This window comes from Crotalus tigris, unplaced genomic scaffold, assembly GCF_016545835.1.
Source record: "Crotalus tigris isolate CLP2741 ecotype Arizona unplaced genomic scaffold, ASM1654583v1 scf7180000018362.2422785, whole genome shotgun sequence".
Taxonomy (NCBI): Eukaryota; Metazoa; Chordata; class Lepidosauria; order Squamata; family Viperidae; genus Crotalus; species Crotalus tigris.
Window position 1 is genome coordinate 1186212 of NW_024096964.1, and position 21142 is coordinate 1207353.

The window sequence follows — 21142 nt, forward strand, 5'->3', positions numbered from 1 at the left end:
TCTCTATTCGGACCCCTGATGTTGACTTTTATTTGGCTCCTCCTTTGAACCCAAAGTGGAAAGATGTCTGTGTTTCTCAACCTTGATAATTTTAAGGCATGTGGACTTCAACTCCCAGAATTCCACAGCCAGCATTGCTGGCTGTGGAATTCTGGGAGTTGAAGTCCACATGCCTTAAAATTGTCAAGGTTGAGAAACACTGGTCTAAGTGATTGGGAATTCAAGTTACCTGAAACAGCAGCTTATTTTAACTAGTCTTCATAGAACAGGGATCCCCAACCCCCTGTCTGTGGACCAGTACCGGGCCGTGACATGCCAGCAACCGGTCCACACAAACAAGCAAAGCCCCATTCACAAGATGCAGTCAGCACACAAAACCACGCCCCCTCTGGTCCGCAGAAAAACCTCTCTCCACATAACCAGTCCCTGGTGCCCAAAAGGTTGGGGACCTCTGCCTTAGATTACTGGATCTTCTGACTGATACTTCTGCTTTGTTGTGGTATTTATATTATTACGACTTGCAGTACCATAGGGTGATTTATGATTGCCCCATTCTGGCATGTTACTTCAGCTTACCTAGTGATGAATGACCCTGGGATCTACTAAAGGTATTCCTCAGCAGTTCTAATCAGGATCAGCCATGTTTCATTTCTGAGCCCCAACTGGCCTGGCCTGGTGCTACCACTTCTTTAAACTTATGGAAGGAGAGAAGTGATCATAAAGTTCTCTCACTTTACTCCATCCTAAGTTTAAAGAAGTGCTACCGCTTCTTTAAACTCACGGAGCGAGAGAAATGAACCCCTGATTTTTGTTTTCTTCCCAAGAGTTCCTACGGGGATCGGAAGAAGTCTCGGAATCTGGAAGCTTACGTTGAATGGTTCAATAGACTGAGTTATTTGGTTGCCACAGAAATATGCATGGTAAGCAAAGCCGTTCATTGGTCTTCCTTCCGTATGCGGTGCCCCTTCCTTCCTTCTGCTGGGATCAGACCACAGAGACTTGCTGGGAGCTATATCCTATGCACAAGATTGTATGGTACAGAAGAAAAACTCTGCCCCAAACCCCTTTGAGGTTGCAGCTTTTGTTGAGTGGAATTCACACTGGTAATTATTCCTCGCTATAAGAATGCCTCCTGTCTAATTTAGCAGAAATGGCGAAAATCTCCGCCTATTTGAAGGATCATTCACAAGAAAGATATATTATGGTTTGGAGAAGATGGATTGATTATATTCAGAAGAAGTGTGAAACTGAAAAGTATTATCTTGCTTTTGAATAGATTTTAGATAATTATTAATAGTATTAATAGTATTATTATTGTTGTCTTAATTTGTTAATATTTGTTTTGAGAAGGAGTTAACGTGTATTATTGTTTTGATTGATAGTTTAGTTGGTTTATGTTAGCTAGATTATGTTTGTTTATTTGTTACCCTGTAATCAACTCTGGGAACTGGCGGAGGGGGGGAGGGGATGGGTGGGTTTATATTGTAATTTGTAGAACTTTTAATAATAAAAAAAAACGCCTCCTGTTAATCTGCTTGAATGTCCCTCTGATGTCCTTGCTTTCTCCAGGAAGGGAATATGTGTGAGTGGGTATATTTTTGGAAAGCTGACAGCCCGGGTTTGAGACCCGAGTGCTGTGCGACAGGGTGAGCTCCTGTTCCTTGCCCCAGCTCCTTCCCACCTAGGAGTTCGAAAGTATGCAAATGTGAGTAGATTAATAGGTACCACTTCGGTGGGAAGCTAACAGTGCTCTGTGTGCCTTTGGCATATAGCCATACTGGCCACATGATGACAGAAATGTCTTTAGACAATGTTGGCTCCCTCGGCCAAGAAACAGACTAGACAGGGAAACCGTTACCTCTGACTCCAGCCTGAAATGTAGCTGTTTCTTTAAAAATTAAATGCGATGTTCTAAAAAGCTCAAGAGATCCTTCTTCAAATTTGGGCAAGTTATCAACTAAATGCCCATCTTGTGTTTTGCTCTCTCACAGCCTATCAAGAAAAAACATAGAGCAAGAATGATAGAATACTTCATTGATGTCGCTCGAGAGTGCTTCAACATCGGCAACTTTAACTCTTTAATGGCTATTATTTGTGAGTATGAATAAGAAGGCTTTCTATCCATTCCGTTTATGTTATGCTTTGGAAAAAGCACTTCTTAGATGTTTCCCCTTCATCTAATTCTGCCCCAAATTAGGAAGCTTCTGGATCCTGTTGGATAACCTGGCAGCTTCCACATTTGTTAGGGTTCCTGGGATTTCTAGGAATTGTAAGTCTTAAACTGTAAGGTGACCAACCATCCTCCCTTAGGGAGGACAGTCCTTCTTTTGTAAGTTCTGTCCTCCCTCAAAAAGTGTCCTCCTACATGTCCTCCTTTTCGATATTTGAAGACTAATCTGCAGGGCTTTTTTTTTCCGGCACCTTTTTTTGATAGTTTTTTTTTCAACCTTTGCATGAGCTGTGCTACTCCCCCTATTGGCTTTCAAAAGCCAATAAGAATTGCTGCTGAGCGTGCCAAACACCCAACCGGCAAACTTTGCACATGCAAGTTGTCTGCAGCGAAGACAAATTGGCAGGAACTTAGCACACGTGCCTGCTACCCAACTACACCATCTCCTAGTTAGTTCCGAAGATACCGTGCTCTGGGAACTGCGGGGCCCTCTCTACACGGGGCTGCGCAGGGTGGGCGGTGGTGCTGGCGGGGCGGCCGCAGGCGGAATGTGTCGACGGTGGGCTGCCCTCCCCAGGGCCGGAGCTGGCGCAGCTGATGCTTTGGGAGCCGCAGGGCCCGCTCTACATGGCAGGGCAGCGGTGCTGGCGGGGCGGCTGTGGGCGGGGGCGCGGCAGGTGGTTGACCTTTCATTGGGCCGAGCCAGTTTTTACGATATTTTTTTCTTCAATTTATTTGTGTGCTCCTTTTCATTGTAAAAAAGTTGGTCACCTTATAAACTGGTGTTTCTCAACCTTGGCAATTTGAAGATGTGTGGACTTCAACTCCCAGAATTCCCCAGCCAGCTATGGAGTTGAAGTCGACATGTCTTAAACGTATGAAAAGTAATAGACTAGAGAAGGCAACTCTTGATGTGCCTCTGTTCTCTTCTTTCTCATCTTCCCCATAGTGACATTTCATGCCCAAAATATGTCCTGTGCTCAACCCAGTTTTACTTCATTGGTGAATCTGTGCAAAGATGGAAAATCCAACCAGGATCCCTCACATAACCTGTTTTTTTCTTGTTTTTTTGCATCAGCCAGATTGCCATACTACACATGCATTAAAAATGGCTGCCATCTTTTAAGCCTTCGACTTAATGCTGAGTTTACTTAAGTCTCGTATTAATTGGAAGTTGCTTAAGCCTTGTGAAACATTCTTCGAAGTTTACTTTATATGTGTCTTCTGGTAGGAAAGCAAAGGAAATCCACCACATATTTGTCTTGAAACAGATTTCTGTTAAAGGAATTGGTAGCCAGAAATGGGTGCCCAAAATGCTTATGAAAAAAATGTGTCTAGAAAGAAACATAACTTTCTGAATTTCTGTCTATGTAAATGATAACCAGATTGCATTTTTAAATTGTATGTTTTGGGATAATTGGTTGTAATTGAATGGAAAAAAGAAAAATGAAAAAAGTAGATATCTTTAATGGTTGAGTAATTTCTCCTTTATTTAGAATCGGCTTCAAATACAGCTGTGTGTTTTATCTTTTATCTCTGTGTTCTTCTCTTTCTCTTTACACTTTGAAATAAAAGCTGGCATGAATATGACTCCTGTCTCCAGATTAAAGAAAACTTGGTCAAAAGTCAAGACTGCCAAGTTTGACATTCTGGAGGTGAGCCTGACCTTTTAGTCTGGATCTTCATTATCTGGTTATCTGTGGAGATGCTCAGTCATCCAGGTCATGGTTGTCCCAAAGGTGCTTTTTCAAAAGGCAACTGGACTTTGTTTTTCCTTGAACACGTTTCGCTTCTCATCCGAGAAGCTTCTTCGGTTATCCAGGTGCACAGAGTTGATGAGTTGTCTCTGATGTTAGTTCTGTTAATGGGGAAAACCGAATTAATGTCCTAACTGCATTTTCTTATACACTCTTAAGTGGAACACTGTACAAGATGCTATGGCTAGATGTATTGAGACTGCAGCACCCAGAATTCCCAACCTGCATGATCTTAGGTTGCGAATCCTTAAATTTGTAATCCCAACAGTTAAGGAAGATCCCATAGTGGATTTTGATCTTTGAAAACGGTTCCTTGCGTTTACCAATGAACCTGTTTGGTGCTACTTTCAAATCATTTTGATCATCGGCGCTTTCAGCTAGAAATGAAATTTCATAATTATTTGCTTCATCTGGGTTTCCCCCCCCCCCAGATTTGGTTAGCTTTTTGATCCATAACCTGTCCTGACTCTTAACTTTAAAACTGTTCTGTGCCTGCTTTATATTGGAAATGGTCTCCCCAGATTGAAAACTGGACTTTTAAAGCAATATTTTGATGGAATTTTTAGGGCATTTTCTGCTTCTGGCGCAAAACTAATTCTCTACATTTCCACTTTCCCTTCTTCTTCCAGCATCAAATGGACCCTTCCAGCAATTTCTACAATTACCGCACTGCCCTGCGTGGGGCCACCCAGAGGTCTTTAACAGCTCACAGCAGCAGAGAGAAGGTACGGTCTAAGAAAGAGAGAAGCAAGGTCATCTTTGACTTGTGGACTTCAACTCCCAGAATTCCTGAGCCAGCATAAAAGGGCTGTGGTTCTCCACCCTTGGCTTATTGGGATACTTGAACTCTTAAATTCTGCAGAAGTGTTTGACTAGAGGTGATAGTCAAGCAAAGGGTCTTTTGCTTACCTTCAGCAATCTTTTTGTTGTTTAGCATTAGGGAGCTACCTCTGCCCCAAACCTGATGCAGTTTATTCATTATTTGTCCCAAATGTGACAAAGAATCCCCGCCCCCCGTTCCAGTGACAGGTCTGTTGCTAATCTGGGTTCTTCTCTCCCCCCCCTTCTTCTTTATAGATTGTGATCCCATTTTTCAGCCTGCTTATCAAGGACATTTACTTCCTCAACGAGGGCTGTGCCAATTGCTTGCCCAATGGCCACGTCAATTTTGAAGTAAGTAGAGCCTGCTCAGGGTTTCCCAATGCCTCTTAAATGCTGACCTCGTTGAGGAGCAGAAAGCCTAGTTAAGATTTTGGAATGCAGGTACAGAAACTTCGTAAGGGTTACATCAGGGGGCAAACACCAAACCCTTGGCTCTGACATGTTGTCCAACAATTGTTCATTTTTTTTGAAGAACCCCATCTCCCCTGAGCATGTCCAAGATGCCTTGTTTTCATTGGCAAAGCACTGGTCTTTTCTTCCCCAACACACAGAATTAAGGAATAGTCCCTCCTCAGAGGCATGAAGGAGCAGAACTTGAGCAGAATTCCAAAGGCAACAGTTACAAGGGGTCCTTAGTGCTCTCCGAGCTTGGTTGTTTTCTTGCAGACGTTTCTTTACCCAAAGTAGGTAACATCATCAGTCCTGGAAGAGAGAGGCATTTGCTCTCAGTTTATAATCTAGTGAATTGCCCTGTCAGAATTGGTGGGAAATGTCTCGGAGGTTCGTTGCTTGGGCTGCTTATGGTTAGCTACGTAGTGGTAGCCAAAAAAACAGCAAATAGCCAAACGAAAGAACCTTTTTAAGACCACCCCCACAACACTGGTAGGGCAATTCACTCCCAACAGGAGTCACCAACCTTTCTGGGTTGGTGGCCTGGTGGGAAAGGAAGGGGCAGACACCTTTACGCACGCATGCGCACACCCCCAAATGTAGCTGTGCGAACGTATGTGTGAATGGGGCCGCGAGCATATGCGCTCTGTAAATGGGGCTGCTAGCACTCCGTAAATGGCACCGAGGCTAGCGCCAGTGCAAGAATCACACCAAGGGTCGCACCGAAGCTAGCGCAGGCGCGAGGATTGTACTGAGGCTAGTGCCAGCATGAGAGTCACACCAAGGGTTGTGCCGAGGCTGATACCAGTACAAGAATCATGGGTTGCACTGAAGCTAGCGTAGGCGCAAGTGTCACGCCACTGGTGCGAGGGTTGCGCTGAGGCTAGCACAGATGTGAGGGTTGTGCCGAGGCTAGTGCCGGTGCGAGAGTCACACCAAGGATCACGCCAAGGCTAGCGCCAGCACGAAGCACAATGACCACATGCACACATACTGGCCAGTTACTTACGTGGCCCGGTGGGGATCTCTGCACTAGAATATAAACTGAGAGCAAATCCCACTCCCTTCTAGCACTGATGATGTTACTAGTGTGGGTAATGAAACGTCTGCAAGAAAACAAGCAAGCCTAGAGAGCATCAAGGACCTCTCATTTCAATCCTGAGCTACAAATAATGTCCTTTTTTGCAACACACATCTGATCTGTCCTTCTGAAACAGAAGAGCAAACCCCATTGCCTTATTTGAATGGAACCCTTTTACCTGCTTCACTCCTGTGCTTTTTTTTTTTTAATTTTGCTAATTCCTTGCAGAAATTTTGGGAACTGGCTAAACAAGTGAGTGAGTTTATGACATGGAAGCAAGTGGAATGTCCTTTTGAGAGGGATCGGAAAATCCTTCAGTACCTGCTCACCATTCCAGCTTTCAGTGAGGATGGTAAGAGGAGAACACCCGTAACCGTTCGGTATATTGTGTATCACACTTATTTTGACAGACACGGTGGTAAATAATTGCCCACTTTTATTTTCCCTCCAATTTCCAACGCCACAGGCTATGGCATAGATGGAAACAGTGGATGGAAACTAACTGAGCACAGAAGCAACTTAGAACTAAGGAGGAATTTCCTGACAGTGAGAACAATTAATCAGTGGAACGACTTGCCTCCAGAAGTTGTGGCTGTTCCAACACTGGAGGTTTTAAAGAAGAGACTGGACAACCATTTGTCTGAAATGGTATAGGGCAGGGGTAGGCAACCTTAGCTCATTTATGACTCGTGGACTTCAACTCCCAGAATTCCTGAGCCAGCCATGCTGAGGGGGAAGGGAGAGGTTTCCAAGCTGAGCCATACTTGCTCAGGAATTCTGGGAGTTGAAGTCCATGAGTCATAAAAGAGCCAAGGTTGCCTACCCCTGGATAGGGTCTTCTGCTTGAGCATGGGGCTGGACTTGAAGACCTCCAACTCTGTTATTAGATTAGTCTTGCTTGTCTGAACTGATTGGACAATCAGGCCACAGAGTGCTTGTGGTTTACGACCACAGTACCACATCCTCGCATTGCAAAAACACCAATTTAACCAATTTCCTTGGTTGAAATTCCCCCTTGTCGTCTTGCAGATCTTAGCATTGCTTCTGAAGTTATTTTGGTGTATCTCCCAGTCTTTTGGAACAGTTTTTCAGAGCATTGAAGGGAGAAGGAGAAAGCAGCTAACATGGCTACCCTTCCTTCCATAATACCATAATAAGGATGTTCATAGGAGCCTTGAATCTCATTTGTGAACTATTACGTGTGCTCCAGTTCACACAAGCTTTTTTTTTTAACCCCGTTAGATATGAGACAATTATTCCACCCCCCCACCCCCACCCCGCAGATCTGAGGACCACAAATTTGAAACGATGGCCTTGCTATCCCACAGGGAACATAATTCAAGACACTAGAACAGGGGTCTTCAAACTTGGCCCTTTTATGACTTGTGGATTTCAATTCCCGGAATTCCTCAGCCAGGCGTGCCTGGCTGAGGAATTCTGGGAGTTGAAGTCCACAAGTCATAAAAAGGGCCAAGTTTGAAGACCCCTGCACTAGAAGATATCTGTAATGCTCATATTTTCTTCCTTCTGGTTGCAGCACTTTATTTGGCGTCGTATGAAAGTGAAGGCCCAGAGAATCACATTGAAAAAGACAGGTGGAAGACACTCAGGTTAGTGCTAAAAATTTCCGGTGTCCATAAACAGGCTGAATTTTTCTTCTTGCGTTGGAACTCCTCGCTACCATTTTCCCCCCTGTTGGGATAATAATAGCAATAGCACTTAGACTTATATACCACTTCATAGTGCTTTACAGCCCTCCCTAAGGGGTTTACAAATGTCAGCATCTTATCCGCAACAATCTGGGTTCTTGTTTTTATCACCCTGAGAAGGATGGACGGCTGAGTCAACCTTGAGGCGTTCACGATTGAACTGCTGGCAGCTGGCAGAGTTAGCCTGCAATATGGCATTCTAGCCCCTGCGCCGCCACAGCTTTTTATGGGCATCACAGCTCTTTATCCTGTTGATAGGATAGGAGTGATGGATGTCATTTTGCTTTATACAGGTAGTCCTCGACTTACAATCATTCCTTTAGGGACCATTTGCACTTACAACAGCCCTGAAAAAAGTGATTTATGACCACTTTTCACACTTGCGATCATTGTAGCACAGTGATGGCGAACCTTTTAGAGACCGAGTGCCCAAACTGCAACCCAAAAACCACTTATACATTGTCGAGTGCCGGGTGGATGTGGCCCATTGGGTGGGTGTGGCTAATTGGGCAGGCGTGGCCCATTGGGTGGGCGTGGCTACAGTGGTAATGGCAGACTGGGTGGGATTAAAAAGTTCAATCAATCAATTCCAACTTTGCAAGATCTTTTTTTTTCCGTGAAAAGTTGAAATTGACTGATTGAACTTTTTTTTTTTTTTTTTTTTGCACACGGCGGCGGAGGCCTAAAGCGAAAAGGTTTTATAAAACCCAGCTGAAGGCCTAGGACTGGGGGCGACGGCGCGCGTGCCCACAGAGAGGGCTCTGAGTGCCGCCTCTGGCACCCGTGCCATAGGTTCTCCACCACTGTTGTAGCATCCCCATGATCACATGCTCAAAATTTGGACACTGGTATGTATTTATGACGGTTGCAATGTCGTGTGGTCATGTGATCCCCTTTTGCAACTTTCTGACAAGCAGAGTCAAGGAGGAAGCTAGATTAACAACTGTGCTACTAATTTAAAAGCTGCAGTGATTCACTTAACAACTGTAACAAGAAAGGTCATAAAAAAGGGCAAGGCTCATTTAACAAATGTCTCATTTTGCAACAGAAATTTTGGGGGTCAACTGTGGTCATAAGTCGAGGACTTAGCTGTACACCTTTCTCTTAAAATAGGCAGGCTGGTTCTGATGGCAGTTCAGATGGACACGTGACCTACCGTTCCAAAGCAATTGGCAAACTCACCCGAGTGTCTTCTTGGTGTCCTAATAGAAGATCTCCCTTCTCTGTGTGATTTCTCTACAGGTCCACGCTTCTGGGAAGAGGTTAATGCGTGGCTGGGTCCTTGCTGCAATTGCTGCTATGATCTTGACATGGGTTCTTAATGATGAAGGCCATGGCTGAGGTCGCTTATTTATTTACCCATCCCTCCTCTCCTCCTCTTGACGGCCAAGAGGCCTTTTAAGTTATGAGAGCTAAATAGTTGGTGAAGAGCAAGTCGGGACATGATGCTGAGAAGAAAGCCAAGCTGACTTGAGTGCAGGAAAGGCAGCTTTCCCCTACCCACTGGAATGTCAAGTTGGGTGGCGTGGGCTTGATCAAAGACAACCCAGTGAAGAAAGCCTTTTGAAGATCTGAGTCTACTGTGAATCATTTTGAAGCACCTGGATGGGATTCCCCCTTCCTCATCCCATTCCACCTGCAAACTCTTGTTAAGACTTCTGCTACTTCACCCCTGGATTCCAAATAGAACTTCCCTTCAATCTATCCAAGGCCAACTGGACTGTTTTCAGATGCCACATGATCTAAAGAAGATCTTAGCTGGTGATTCTCCTCAAAGAAATCTAGGAACATTTGCATTTTTCCCTTGAGGGGATAAAGGCTCACGGTGCAGTGTTATTGAGGAGTTCCTAAGATGCTCAGCTATTTATTATGAAAAGGGGCATGAGTGCTCTGGATTTTTTTTGTTTGTTTGTTTGTTTGTTAGTTTGTGAGTTAGCTGCTGGTTGGCCAACTCGAACTGGATGTTATTTGGATATTTAAAAGTTAAGTTCAGCATAGCGCTAAGAGAAGCAGAGGCTAGAAAGCTAGGTAGCAAATGTAGCTAGACTATGTAGAAAAGTCACTCTTCCAATCCCTCCTCTTAAATGTACTGTTGTGCTGTTTTTCATCTGGGCACATCTGCGCTACAAAGCCATCTGAATTGGGCATGAAGCCAGTTTCATTTTGTGACTTTTGCCTGCGAATTTTGGGACAGAAATCCTAACTTAGCCCAATTTTGAAAGAGGGACCCATTGGAATAAGTGGGACTCCAGCTTTCGAGGTTGTTCATCGGTAGGACAACTAAGTGGCCTATAGAATATTTATTTCCGAAACTGGAGAGCGAGAATAATCAAGAGAGGTTTGGAACTGGCTTACATTTTGTGAGGTGGACTTACCCAAAATGTCTGTACTTTTCTGCGTCTTTTTCTCCACTATATTATTGAATTAATTGATTTTGTTTTATCCAAGAGAGGGGGAAAAAACCTGCTGAGATTCTAGGTAGATATAAATTATGATTTTACAGGTTTTTTTTTAAAAATGTGCAGAGATAATATCCGATCTAGCAATGCTAATTTAAACTCTGAAATCCTACAGACCACTGAAAGTTTCCCCTAGCTGAGTCTCTAGCTATAAGCTAAAGATTTGTTGTTGTTTTTTTACTTGCTTCAAGAATCTCTGAAAGTTGCTTTGACTACAAAACCTGTGATGTCAGTAGTAGCTCTGAATGCATAGTCCCCATAATGCCTTCCCCAAGAAATTCTGAAAAATTAAAAGAACCCCCAGGCTGTTAACAAGTGATATCCAGCAAAAGGATTTGTATGAAATATGCTATTCCTCAAAATTAATAATAAATAAAAATACACCGTTTGATTGTTCTTCATTTCTTACAACTGTGGTTTTGTTGGTGAATTTGCACATATGTTCCGGTAACGCATACAGTTTAGTGACCTTTCGAAGTTACACCGGCTCTGAAAAAAGTGACGTATAACCGTTTTACGACCATCACAGTATCCCCATGATCACGTGGTCAAAATTCAGATGCTTGGCAACTGATTCTTTTTGACATTTAGCAGTGTCCCAGGGTCATGTGATCACCTTTTGTGACTTTCTGACAAGCAAAGTCAATGTGGAGGCCAGATTCACTTAACAACATGTTACTAACTTAACTGCAGTGATTTACTTAACCACTATGGCAAAAAAGGTCAGAAAATAGGGCAAAACTCACTTAACAAAGGTCTCACTTAGCAACAGAAATTTTGGACTCAATTGTGGTCATAAGTCAAGGACTACCTGTAATAATCAAGGGCACAAGCAATCCAGATTTTACTCCTGAATTGCATGCTGGCACAGCCTTGAGTGGAGAGAGTAACACTACCAACATAACCACAATTTTTAATTCTCTAATCTCTCTTCTCTTAACCCCCAGTGCACAACTCTTTCAGAACTGATTCACCTTTCCAGCATTATTTTATAAAGTAGATGTGAATTTTAAAGGCTGCATGTTTTAATTATCTCGGCTATTAAAACTCTCCATTAACTGAATAGCATTCATCTGTGTCCTTTATTGGGCACATTAATTACTTTTTAACATTCCCGGTTTTAAAAATGTGCTGAAAGCAATGAATTTTTGTCTTTGTGCAGGTGACACCTGCTACTAGGTATTAATGCACCTACCTTACTAAAAAAAAAACCTCTTTTTCAAATGGATTGATATTGTCAGATGCAAATTTGAGAACTGTGGTTGATTGCTTTTTGCAAATGAGGTTCCCCTGTTAACTTGCATAATGCATCACTTTTAAACTCTTCCAGTGATAGGAATTCTGATGGATTATGTGCCAACACATTTTTTTATTATAATAGTAATTTTTAAAAAAATTACACTTACAATGATAAAAACTAATACCAAAAGAGGAAAAGAATAAAAGAAAAACTGATGCATAAAAATGAAAAGAAAAATCAGGAATGTAGCAAAGAAAAATAAAAAAATATATAAAGAAATGGCTTCCTGCTTCTTCACAACAATTTTAGTAATTTATCACCTTTAAAACGCAAGAAATGATCCTTTCTTCCAATATCTCTATATCTATAAACAAATTCTTAAAATCTCATCATGTTGAGGCTGATCAGCAAAGGTCCGTTAAGGGTTACCATATGGTTTTTAACCTTGATCAAATAAGCAAATTTTACACATCTTCGTTTTACTTTTAAAAATCTCAAGTTTTTAGTCCCTTCAAATAATCTCCTTAAACTTGGGTTTTTTTTTCATTTTTTCTTTGTTGCGTCTCACAAAGTTCTTCAAAGCTTACCAAGCCTCGACTTGCAAGCACAATCGAGATCACAATTTGTGTTAAATGAGGCCGTTAAGTATGTTGTGCCCAATTTTACAACCATTTTTGTCATGGTTGTTAAATGAATCACTGCAGTTGTTAAATAAATCACAGTTGTTAAGCAAATCTGGTTTCCCCCATTGACTGGTGATCACATGACCCCAAAATGCTGCAGCCATTTTAAGTACATGCTGGTTGCTAAGTGCCCACATTTTGATCATGTGACCATGGGGGTGCTGTAGCAGTTATAAGTGTGAGGACCAGTTGTATGTCACTCTTTTCAACACCATTGTAACTATGAACGGTCACAGAACGAATGGTTGTAAGTCAAGGACTGCAACAACTTTTCCCCTGTCGTTCTTATGGCCTTTTTTTAAAAAAAATCTACTTTTTAAACCAGTTTCACTCTTGTCAGGTAAAACTTGTTCCTTTTCCGTAACATGTTTTAAACCAGGGGTCTTCAAACTTGGCCCTTTTATGACTTGTGGACTTCAACTCCCAGAATTCCTCAGTCAGCATGCCTGGCTGAGGAATTCTGGGAGTTGAAGTCCACAAGTCATAAAAGGAGGGCCATGTTTGAAGACCCCTGTTTTAAACAGTCTCTGCAAAGATGCAGACAATCTTAAAATTAACTTTTGAGTCCGTTGTTTGAAAACATCCTTCAGTATGTCCAAAGTTAAAATTCCTTGCTCCATTCTCCATTAGTAAGTCAAATTTAAGTTCTTCTCCTTTAACTGTAATCTTTAGTTCCTTCTAGTTCGCTCTAGTAGTCAACCTTCAAATTCCTATCCTATCATGTTTTTTTTTTAACTGGAATTCAAAACAAGCATTTTCCCACCGAGAAAAATCCTTATTATTAATTCCAAAATCTTATTTCAAACCCATCTGGACCTTTAGTCCATTTGTCACATTCCAAAATAAAAGTTTCTAATCATTCCTTTGGTCTTTCTTACAGATTTTTTTTTTTAAAAAAACAATTCTTGAACTTGTATTTAAAACCTCTTTCCCTTTCACTAAGGATTGAAGGAAACTCACCCCATGTTTTCAGACATGTTGATTCAAAGCCGCCTGATAACAAAAAAGAAGTTAACAAGCAGTTTCTGAAAGAGATTAAAAAAGAAAGTAGGAGTAATGCTGAACTTACAACAGCTCAATTCATGACAATTCAAAGGTACAACGATACTGAAAAAAGTGACTTATGATCATTTTTCACACTTAATGACCATTGCAGCATCTCCATGGTTACGTGATCAGAATTCAGACACTTGGCAACTGGCTCGTATTTATGACAGTTGTATCACATTATCCGTTTTTGTGACCTGACAAGCAAAGTCAATGGGGAAGCTAGATTCACTTTATAGCCATGTTACTAACTTAAGAACTGCACTGGTTCATTCAACAACTGTGGCAAGAAAGGTCATAAAACGGGGCAAAACTCAACAACTATCTCACTTAGCAACAGAAATGTTGGGCTCAATTGTGGTCGTAAGTCGAGGACTACCTGTATTTCTCATTGAAGGTACTGACTGTGGTTTGAGTAAGATCCCTCGTTTCCCAGAGTTCTCAACCCACTGTCTTGTGGTCTCATTGTGAGAAGAACGGTTGTAGGAACTGGGTACGTCTAGTTTAATGAAAAGAAGGACTAGGGGGGACATGATAGCAGTCTTCCAATATTTGAGGGGCTGCTACAAAAAAAGGGGGCTCAGCCTATTCTCCAAAGCACCTGAAGGCAGAACAAGAAAGCAACGGATGGAAACTAATCAAGGAGAGAAACAACCTAGAATTAAGGAGGAATTTCCTGACAGAACAATCAATCAGTGGAATGACTTGCCTCCAGAAGTTGTAGGTGCTCCAACACTGGAAGTTTTCAAGAAGAGGTTGGACATCGATTTGTCTGAAATGGTATAGGGTTTTCTCCTTGATTAGAGGGTTGGACTAGAAGACCACCAAGGTCCCTTCCGATCTGTTATTCTGGTATTCTCTTTACAATCAATGGACGCAACTGCAGACTACATAAAAGGACACTGGGAGGAAAATTGGAATAATGTTGGAATAATGAAGTCCTGTGAGAGGCCATTTGATGTGCTGCACTTCTTATTGCTGTAAGAGACAAACTTTCTCTTTGTGTGTGTGTGTGTGTGTGTGTGTGTGTGTGTGTGTGTGTTCAGTAACAAAACTACTGTAGTGCAGTTTGGTGGCCTTCAGATGTGTTTGATAGCAACCTCACAAGGCTAGCACTTTTGGAAATTGACCTACCAGTTTGAAGGCTATCAAATTATGAAAAGTTACCAAACTAGCTTTAAAAAGTGTTTGTGTGGGGGGGGGGGGTTTGAACCATCTTCAATGGAAGAAACATTGAGGAAGAAATAGGGTTTCAAAAGAAATGTGTACATTTCTCCAAGTAGGATAAACAAGCAAGCAGTTGGCCAGGTAACACATTCTGAGGCAAAAAAAAATGTGGGTGCTAGAACCGGGACATAGTACCCAACCCATTTCTGGTTTTCTTGGAATAATTTAGAGAAATTGTAGAATCTCTCTATATATAATTTGTTTTTAATTTTGTCATTTGCTGATCCAATTGAGCTTCTCCAGCTATCTTCCTATACATCGTACCACAAATGATGTTGACTATGTATCTCTGTCATTTGCACAATGACCTCATGTTCCATGGGACATACATTGTCACTTCTCCAGATGTTCTTGTAGCATGTTCAGTTTTACCTTCTGTTCAAATTACCTCTATTACAAGCCCTTTACAATCAGCATTCTGCACCGGGTCTGGATATGAGCTAGGGATCAATGACGTTTTTAGGAATGGTAAGATACAAAAAATCACACTCTTAAGTTCTCAATCCATCAGCCATCTCTCCTGTGCAAACTAGATTGTTTTCTTGTCTTTAGATGAATCGGATCTGTGGCTTTAGTACATGCATTCCTTCTATGGATCTATATACTAGCAAAACTCTCATCGTAACTATTAACGGGGCAAAAGGGTGCATCATGGGCAATGGTGGGATTCAAATAGGTGAAGAACCGGTTCTCTGTGTGGATGCCGCTTCTGGAAGTCCATTCTGGGCCTGGGCAACAAAAAATTAGCTACCGGTTCTGCCAAACTGATGAGAACCGGCTGAATCCCACCACTGAAGCAATTGTATCCTGTAGTTATAGCAACAGCAATAGCATTTAGACTTATATATCACCCCTATAGCACTTTACAGCATTTTGGGTGGTTTATAGAGTCAGCATATTGCCCTCAACAATCTGGATCCTTGTTTTACCCATCTTGGAAGGATGGAAGGCTGAACCAACCTCAAACCCCGTCAGGATAAACTCCTGGCAGAGAGCAGAGTTAGCCTGCAATACTGCATTCTAACCAGTGCGCCACCAGGACTCTTAAAGCTATGCCGATGAAATAGTTGAAAAGAAGTTAAGCAAAGTAAATCATGGCTCCTAAGAGTTGAAATCGGAGCTTTGTTATCTCAAGGCTACAGATATTGGGCAAAAACAATCTCCGCATTCTTTCCTCCCAGTTCCAGTTCAAAGGAGAAAAGAATTTTGGACAAATTCTCACGGGTGGGATGTGGTGTCCTTGATTTTTTTTTTTTTTTGCAATGAGTTGGCCAAAGAAATATTTTTCATTGTACAATTATCTCTCCAAGATCTGTAACTTCTTTGGCTTTCATACTAATTCCCAAGAGGAGACATCCACATATCTGTGGCCAGGGCAGAGGGAGACAAGGGAGAAAGGGTCTGTGTCCAAATTATGTGAATGGTATAATTTGCATGAAGACATCGGGACACAAATGGCACCATCTATATCAGGAAGGTTTTTCTCCCACGTATTTGGTTACAGGCCACCCTTTCGAAATGTTTTCTAACCTCCCGCCTCTTGAAAAATTGTTTTTCCTATAGACCTTCAGAGAAAGGATCCCTCCAATTTCTCAGCCCAGAAAATTGGCACATTTTGCTTGGCCATCTGCACAAAGCCCTTGATACCTCCATAATATTATGGTTTTAATAAGTTAATTTTTGGAACCACAGCCTAGTAGGATATTGGGAATTCTTTGATGTTGATGGAATGTACTTCAATCAATATCAAAGACATAGAATATAGAACATAAAATAACAGAGTTGGAAGGGACCTTGGAGATCTTCTAGTCCAACCCTCTGCTCAAGCAAGAGACCCTATGCCATTTCAGACAAATGGTCGCCCAGTCTCTTTTTGAAAGCCTGGAGTGATGGAGCATCCATAACCTCTGAAGGCAAGCCGTTCTGTTTGTTTGATTGCTCTAACTAGCAGCTTCCATCCTGCCATGATGCCTTTCACACCATCAAACATCAAAACCTGCCTAATCCAAGACCTCGGGAAGGACGCAGTAGGTGGATGAAATGCCTAAATCCAATCCATACATCTGGTGGACTGTGCAACATACTGTAATTAACACATTTAGAAACTAGCAGCCACATCAAAGACAAAGCTTTCATCCAGTGAACATCTAAAACCCACCATCAGACCATTTTTGAAAACCGGTTGCAATCCAGAATAAATGGAAGTGCCAAAGTGGGAGGTACAAGTAGGTCCTCAAACTATGACAAGTGTGCCCCAAATTTCTGTTGCTGAGACAGTTGTTTTGCCCCATTTTGCCTTTCTTGCCACAGTAATAGTAATAGTAATAGTAGTAGTAGTGGTAGTAGTAGTAGTAGTAGTAATAATAATAATAATAACAACAACAACAACAACAATAATAAAGTTGGAAGGGACCTTGGAGGTCATCTAGTCCAACCCCCTGCTCAGGCAGGAAACCCACTACCATTTCAGACAAATGGCTGTCCAGTCTCTTCTTAAAAATTTCCAGTGTTGGAGCATTCCCTGCTTCTGGAAGCAGGTTGTTCCACTGATTAATTGTTCTAACTGTCAGGAAGTTTCTCCTTAGTTGTAGGTTGTTTCGCTCCTTGATTAGTTTCCATCTGTTGCCTTCAGGGGTTCATTCCTGTATGCAGAGTTTAAGCAGAGTCAGCAACTTGTGGTTTGGAGGCATTGATTAGACCCCTTCTTGCCTCCTCTTCTTGCTTTCATGACCTCAAAAAAGTCTTTTAAAGAACAATATACTAAATGAGAAGGTGATCTGCTATGCCAATTAAGATGCAGTCTCTGGCATGATCTTCATTCTGAGAATGTTTCTCTTCTTACGTGCTTGTTCTTTTTGTTTTTTAAAAAGCGCAGTTTGAGATTGAACAATTTTGAGCAGGGAAATTTTGGATAGGAGGATTAAAATGCTCCTCTCTTCTTAATTCAATTTCCATCTCTGAGATGAAATTTTATTTTCACTGTACAGCAATGACTCCACACATATCTCCAAATCAGAGGGAAGGATGAGAAACAATGGTTGGAAACTGACCAAAGAGAGAAGCAACCTAGAATTAAGGAGAAAGTTCCTGACAGTGAGGACAATCAATCAATGGAGCAGCTTACCCCCCAGAAATTGTGGGTGCTCCATCACTGGAGATTTTTAAGAAGAGACTAGACATTCACCTGTCTGAGACGGTATAGGTTCTCCTGCTTGAGCAGGGGGCTGGACTAGAAGACCTCCAAGGTCCCTTCCAGCTCTATTCTGTTCTGCTCTATTCTACTCTGCTCTACTCTACTCTACTCTACTCTACTCTACTCTACTCTACTCTACTCTCTTCTCTTCTCATCCCTGTGCTTGAAAAAAAAACCTGCTCTAAATCAAATTGGGAAATATTTAGCATTGGTTGATCAACAGTGCCCTCGTGTGGGCAACGGTCTATATACTGTAGATTTCTTTTAAGCATTTTATTAAAGTTTATTATATTTATAATAAAGATTACACTTCATTACAAGATGAAGTACAAATAGAAACAAAAGTTGAGAAAGTTAAAAAAGAAAGAAGAGAAGTGCAGAAAGAAAAAGGAAAAATTCTAATTTTGTTTCCCAAGCACACAAGCCATGGAAAAGCGACAACTTCAGCCCTTTGCTTTACATTGTTAAGTGTTTCAAGTCATTTCTATAGCAACCAAGTCATTCTAGTCATCAAAACCTAAAATCAAAATTTCGTTGTTTTCAGTTTCAAGTACAAAATCCGGACATGATTTCCAAGTGGAAATAAAATAGATAAATAAGAATTTCTTCTCTTTGAGGGATCTAGGACTAGCACTGATGATGTTACCTAGTTTGGGTAATGAAACGTCTGCAAGGAAACAAGCAAGTTCAGAGAGCACCAGGGACGCCTCGTGTCAACCCTGAGCTCCTTTATCCTTCTTCTCTTTAATTAGAACAGGGCTTTTCAACCAGTGGTACGGGTACCACCTGTGGTACATTGGCACTTGACAGGTGGTACATGACCATCTTAGAAAAGTGATAGTGAGGGAGGGGAATGATTGAACCAATGGCAGCACCTCACAAGCCTGAGTGAAAGATGGCTGGAGCTGCAGGCTGTCAGGGCTCAGCGGAAGCGCCAGGATCAGCGCCAGGCTCCAGCTGGAGTTCGGCACTGATCCTGGTGCTTCTGCTGAGCCCTGAAGAAGAACCAATCAGCTGGAAAGCAGCACTGATCCTGGCACTTCTGCTGAGCCCAGAAGAAGCGCCAATCAGCTGGAATGTTGCAGCATTTCCAGGGTCTTGTGATTTACATTCAGATGCTTGGCAACTGATTCATATTTATGATGCTCACAGTGTCCCAGGGTCATGTGAAGTGACCAAAACCTGCTGGAACCACCCAGTAGATGGGGGAAATAAAAACCAAACACTCCCCCACCCCACCTCCACTGCCAATCCTCAACAGAAATGCTCACAACAATGAAAGCCTCGGACAGGAGGAAGAGCGCCACCGGGTGGGCAGGCAGGTGTCTTGCTTGGCTGTGGCTTGGGGGGGCACTTTTTTCAGTGCCATTGCAACTCTGAACACTGTTGTAAGTCGAGGACTACCTGTACTTTAACACTTTTCCCCCCTTTTTTTTTTGATCATCAAGTTTTTGACACCTTGCTAGGCGACTAGTGGTACTCGGATGTTGCCATATCCTAAAAGTGGTACAATGGGTGAAAAGGTTGAAAAGCTCTGAATCAGAACAATCAATTTTACCCTCTTTGCCAGCTGCATCACCTTCACCATCCATTCCATTGTGCACATTAGTGGGCCTTTCCCATCTTCGTGCCTTTCAACATATTCAGTAACCAAATCCCACATTTTCTTTCAAGCTTTTCATCCATCAAACCTAAAACCTCTACTTTTAGTTTTATTGCAGGACTTTCTGCTGTTTTCTTTTCATTTAATTTCTTAAAAATCTACAGATATAACATTTGAAATCATCAACTAATGTTCTTCGCCAAATACTTTTTTTTTTTTTAATCACAGAATGTCTTTTTCAATAAGGAAATGGCTCTGTGGGAAGAGAAGAGAGGAGAGAACTGGTACCTGAACTCTAAAATATTTTCTCTGGAGCTAATTTTTTTTTTTTTTTTTTTAGAATTAGACAAAGTTGCATATTTTAGTAGTACTGTACATTTTCATTTGGCTAGTCTTAGATCCAGATCTGCAGGCTCTTGATGCCATTGGCCTAGTCTGGGGGTCCCCAACCCCCGGTCCATGGACCAGTACTGGGCCATGGCATGCCAGTAACCGGTCCACACAAACAAGCAAAGCCCCATCCACGAGATGCAGGCAGCACACAAAAACCACACACTCTCTGGTCTGGGGAAAAACCTCTCTCCATGGAACTGATCCCTTGTGCCCAAAAGGTTGGGGACCTCTAGCCTAGTCAGTGTGACCAATGGAATTCTGGGAATTGTAGTTCAACAGTGCTGAGGTAATCAGTTTGAGGGAATAGGTTTTAAGTTCCATTTTCTCTTTTCATATTTGTCCCCTATTATTATCCTTGTATCATCACTGCTTTTATTTCCTGCTGTTTGGATCATATGGCAGTACTACTATATGGTAAATACATTATTAATGTTGTTATTAATTGAATGCATATCATGCTCTTAATAAAGTAAAACTGCAACCATTTACAGATTTGAAAAAGCAAAAAATAAACTGTTAAGCACCAAGAGGGAAACAGCTTATACAGCAGTCTGTAAGAACTATACCCAGAGAAACCCTGGGTAGAAATTAAATTGAATTTTCAGAGCACAGTAAAATAGAAATCCTGAGGTTATCAAATGCATGCTGGTAGGTCTACCTATACCAGGGGTCTTCAGACTTTGGCCCTTTTATGACTTGTGGACTTCAACTCCCAGAATTCCTCAGCCAGCATGCCTGGCTGAGGAATTCTGGGAGTTGAAGTCCACAAGTCATAAAAGGGCCAAGTTTGAAGACCCCTGACCTGTAGGCTGTGATTGGGAAAATCAGACAACCACTAGAGAGCAGAAAAGAGATATAGAAAAGAATTACTCATTGCTGCAACCTAAAGGAAATCTTGAGGCTTGCAGCCCAGTCATGGAATGCTAAGTTAATATAGCAACGAAATTGTCCAAATAGAATTAAATTAATGGTAATTAGCTGAAACGAAGGCCACTAGCCAATGTAGCATAGGGGTTAAGGTAAAGGATTTGATCCAGTACCATTTCAGGAAGCCAATTGTAAGTATCAAGAGGGTCAAAACTGGAAAATCTGGTGATTAAATCTAGATCCTTCACTGTCTGTGTCATCTTGACCAAGCAGGCTAAAGACCTGTTATATTTGTATTTTTGCCATGGTTGAAAGCATGGCTGAAGGTTGGCCTACAGTTGCTATGCAAGCAAGAACTCAGTTGACCCAAAGGACCAATGAGATTCTATCTGCTCCTTTAAAGCAGGGGTGTCCAATCTTGGCCACTTTAAGACCTATGGA

The 21142-nt window shown here is 41.9% G+C and overlaps 1 protein-coding gene across 1 annotated transcript in view; it reads left to right on the plus strand.

The window, feature by feature from the left end:
• RASGEF1B (RasGEF domain family member 1B) overlaps positions 1-10844 on the plus strand; it is a 286249-nt gene extending 275405 nt beyond the window's left edge. Inside the window, exons 8-15 of the mRNA XM_039350890.1 lie at positions 825-920; positions 1992-2094; positions 3746-3825; positions 4557-4652; positions 5005-5100; positions 6509-6632; positions 7818-7890; positions 9232-10844. Of these exons, the coding sequence (XP_039206824.1) occupies positions 825-920; positions 1992-2094; positions 3746-3825; positions 4557-4652; positions 5005-5100; positions 6509-6632; positions 7818-7890; positions 9232-9256 (693 nt within the window). The 3' untranslated portion in view covers positions 9257-10844. The remainder of the gene's footprint in view (positions 1-824; positions 921-1991; positions 2095-3745; positions 3826-4556; positions 4653-5004; positions 5101-6508; positions 6633-7817; positions 7891-9231) is intronic.
• Positions 10845-21142: the final 10298 nt, after the last annotated feature.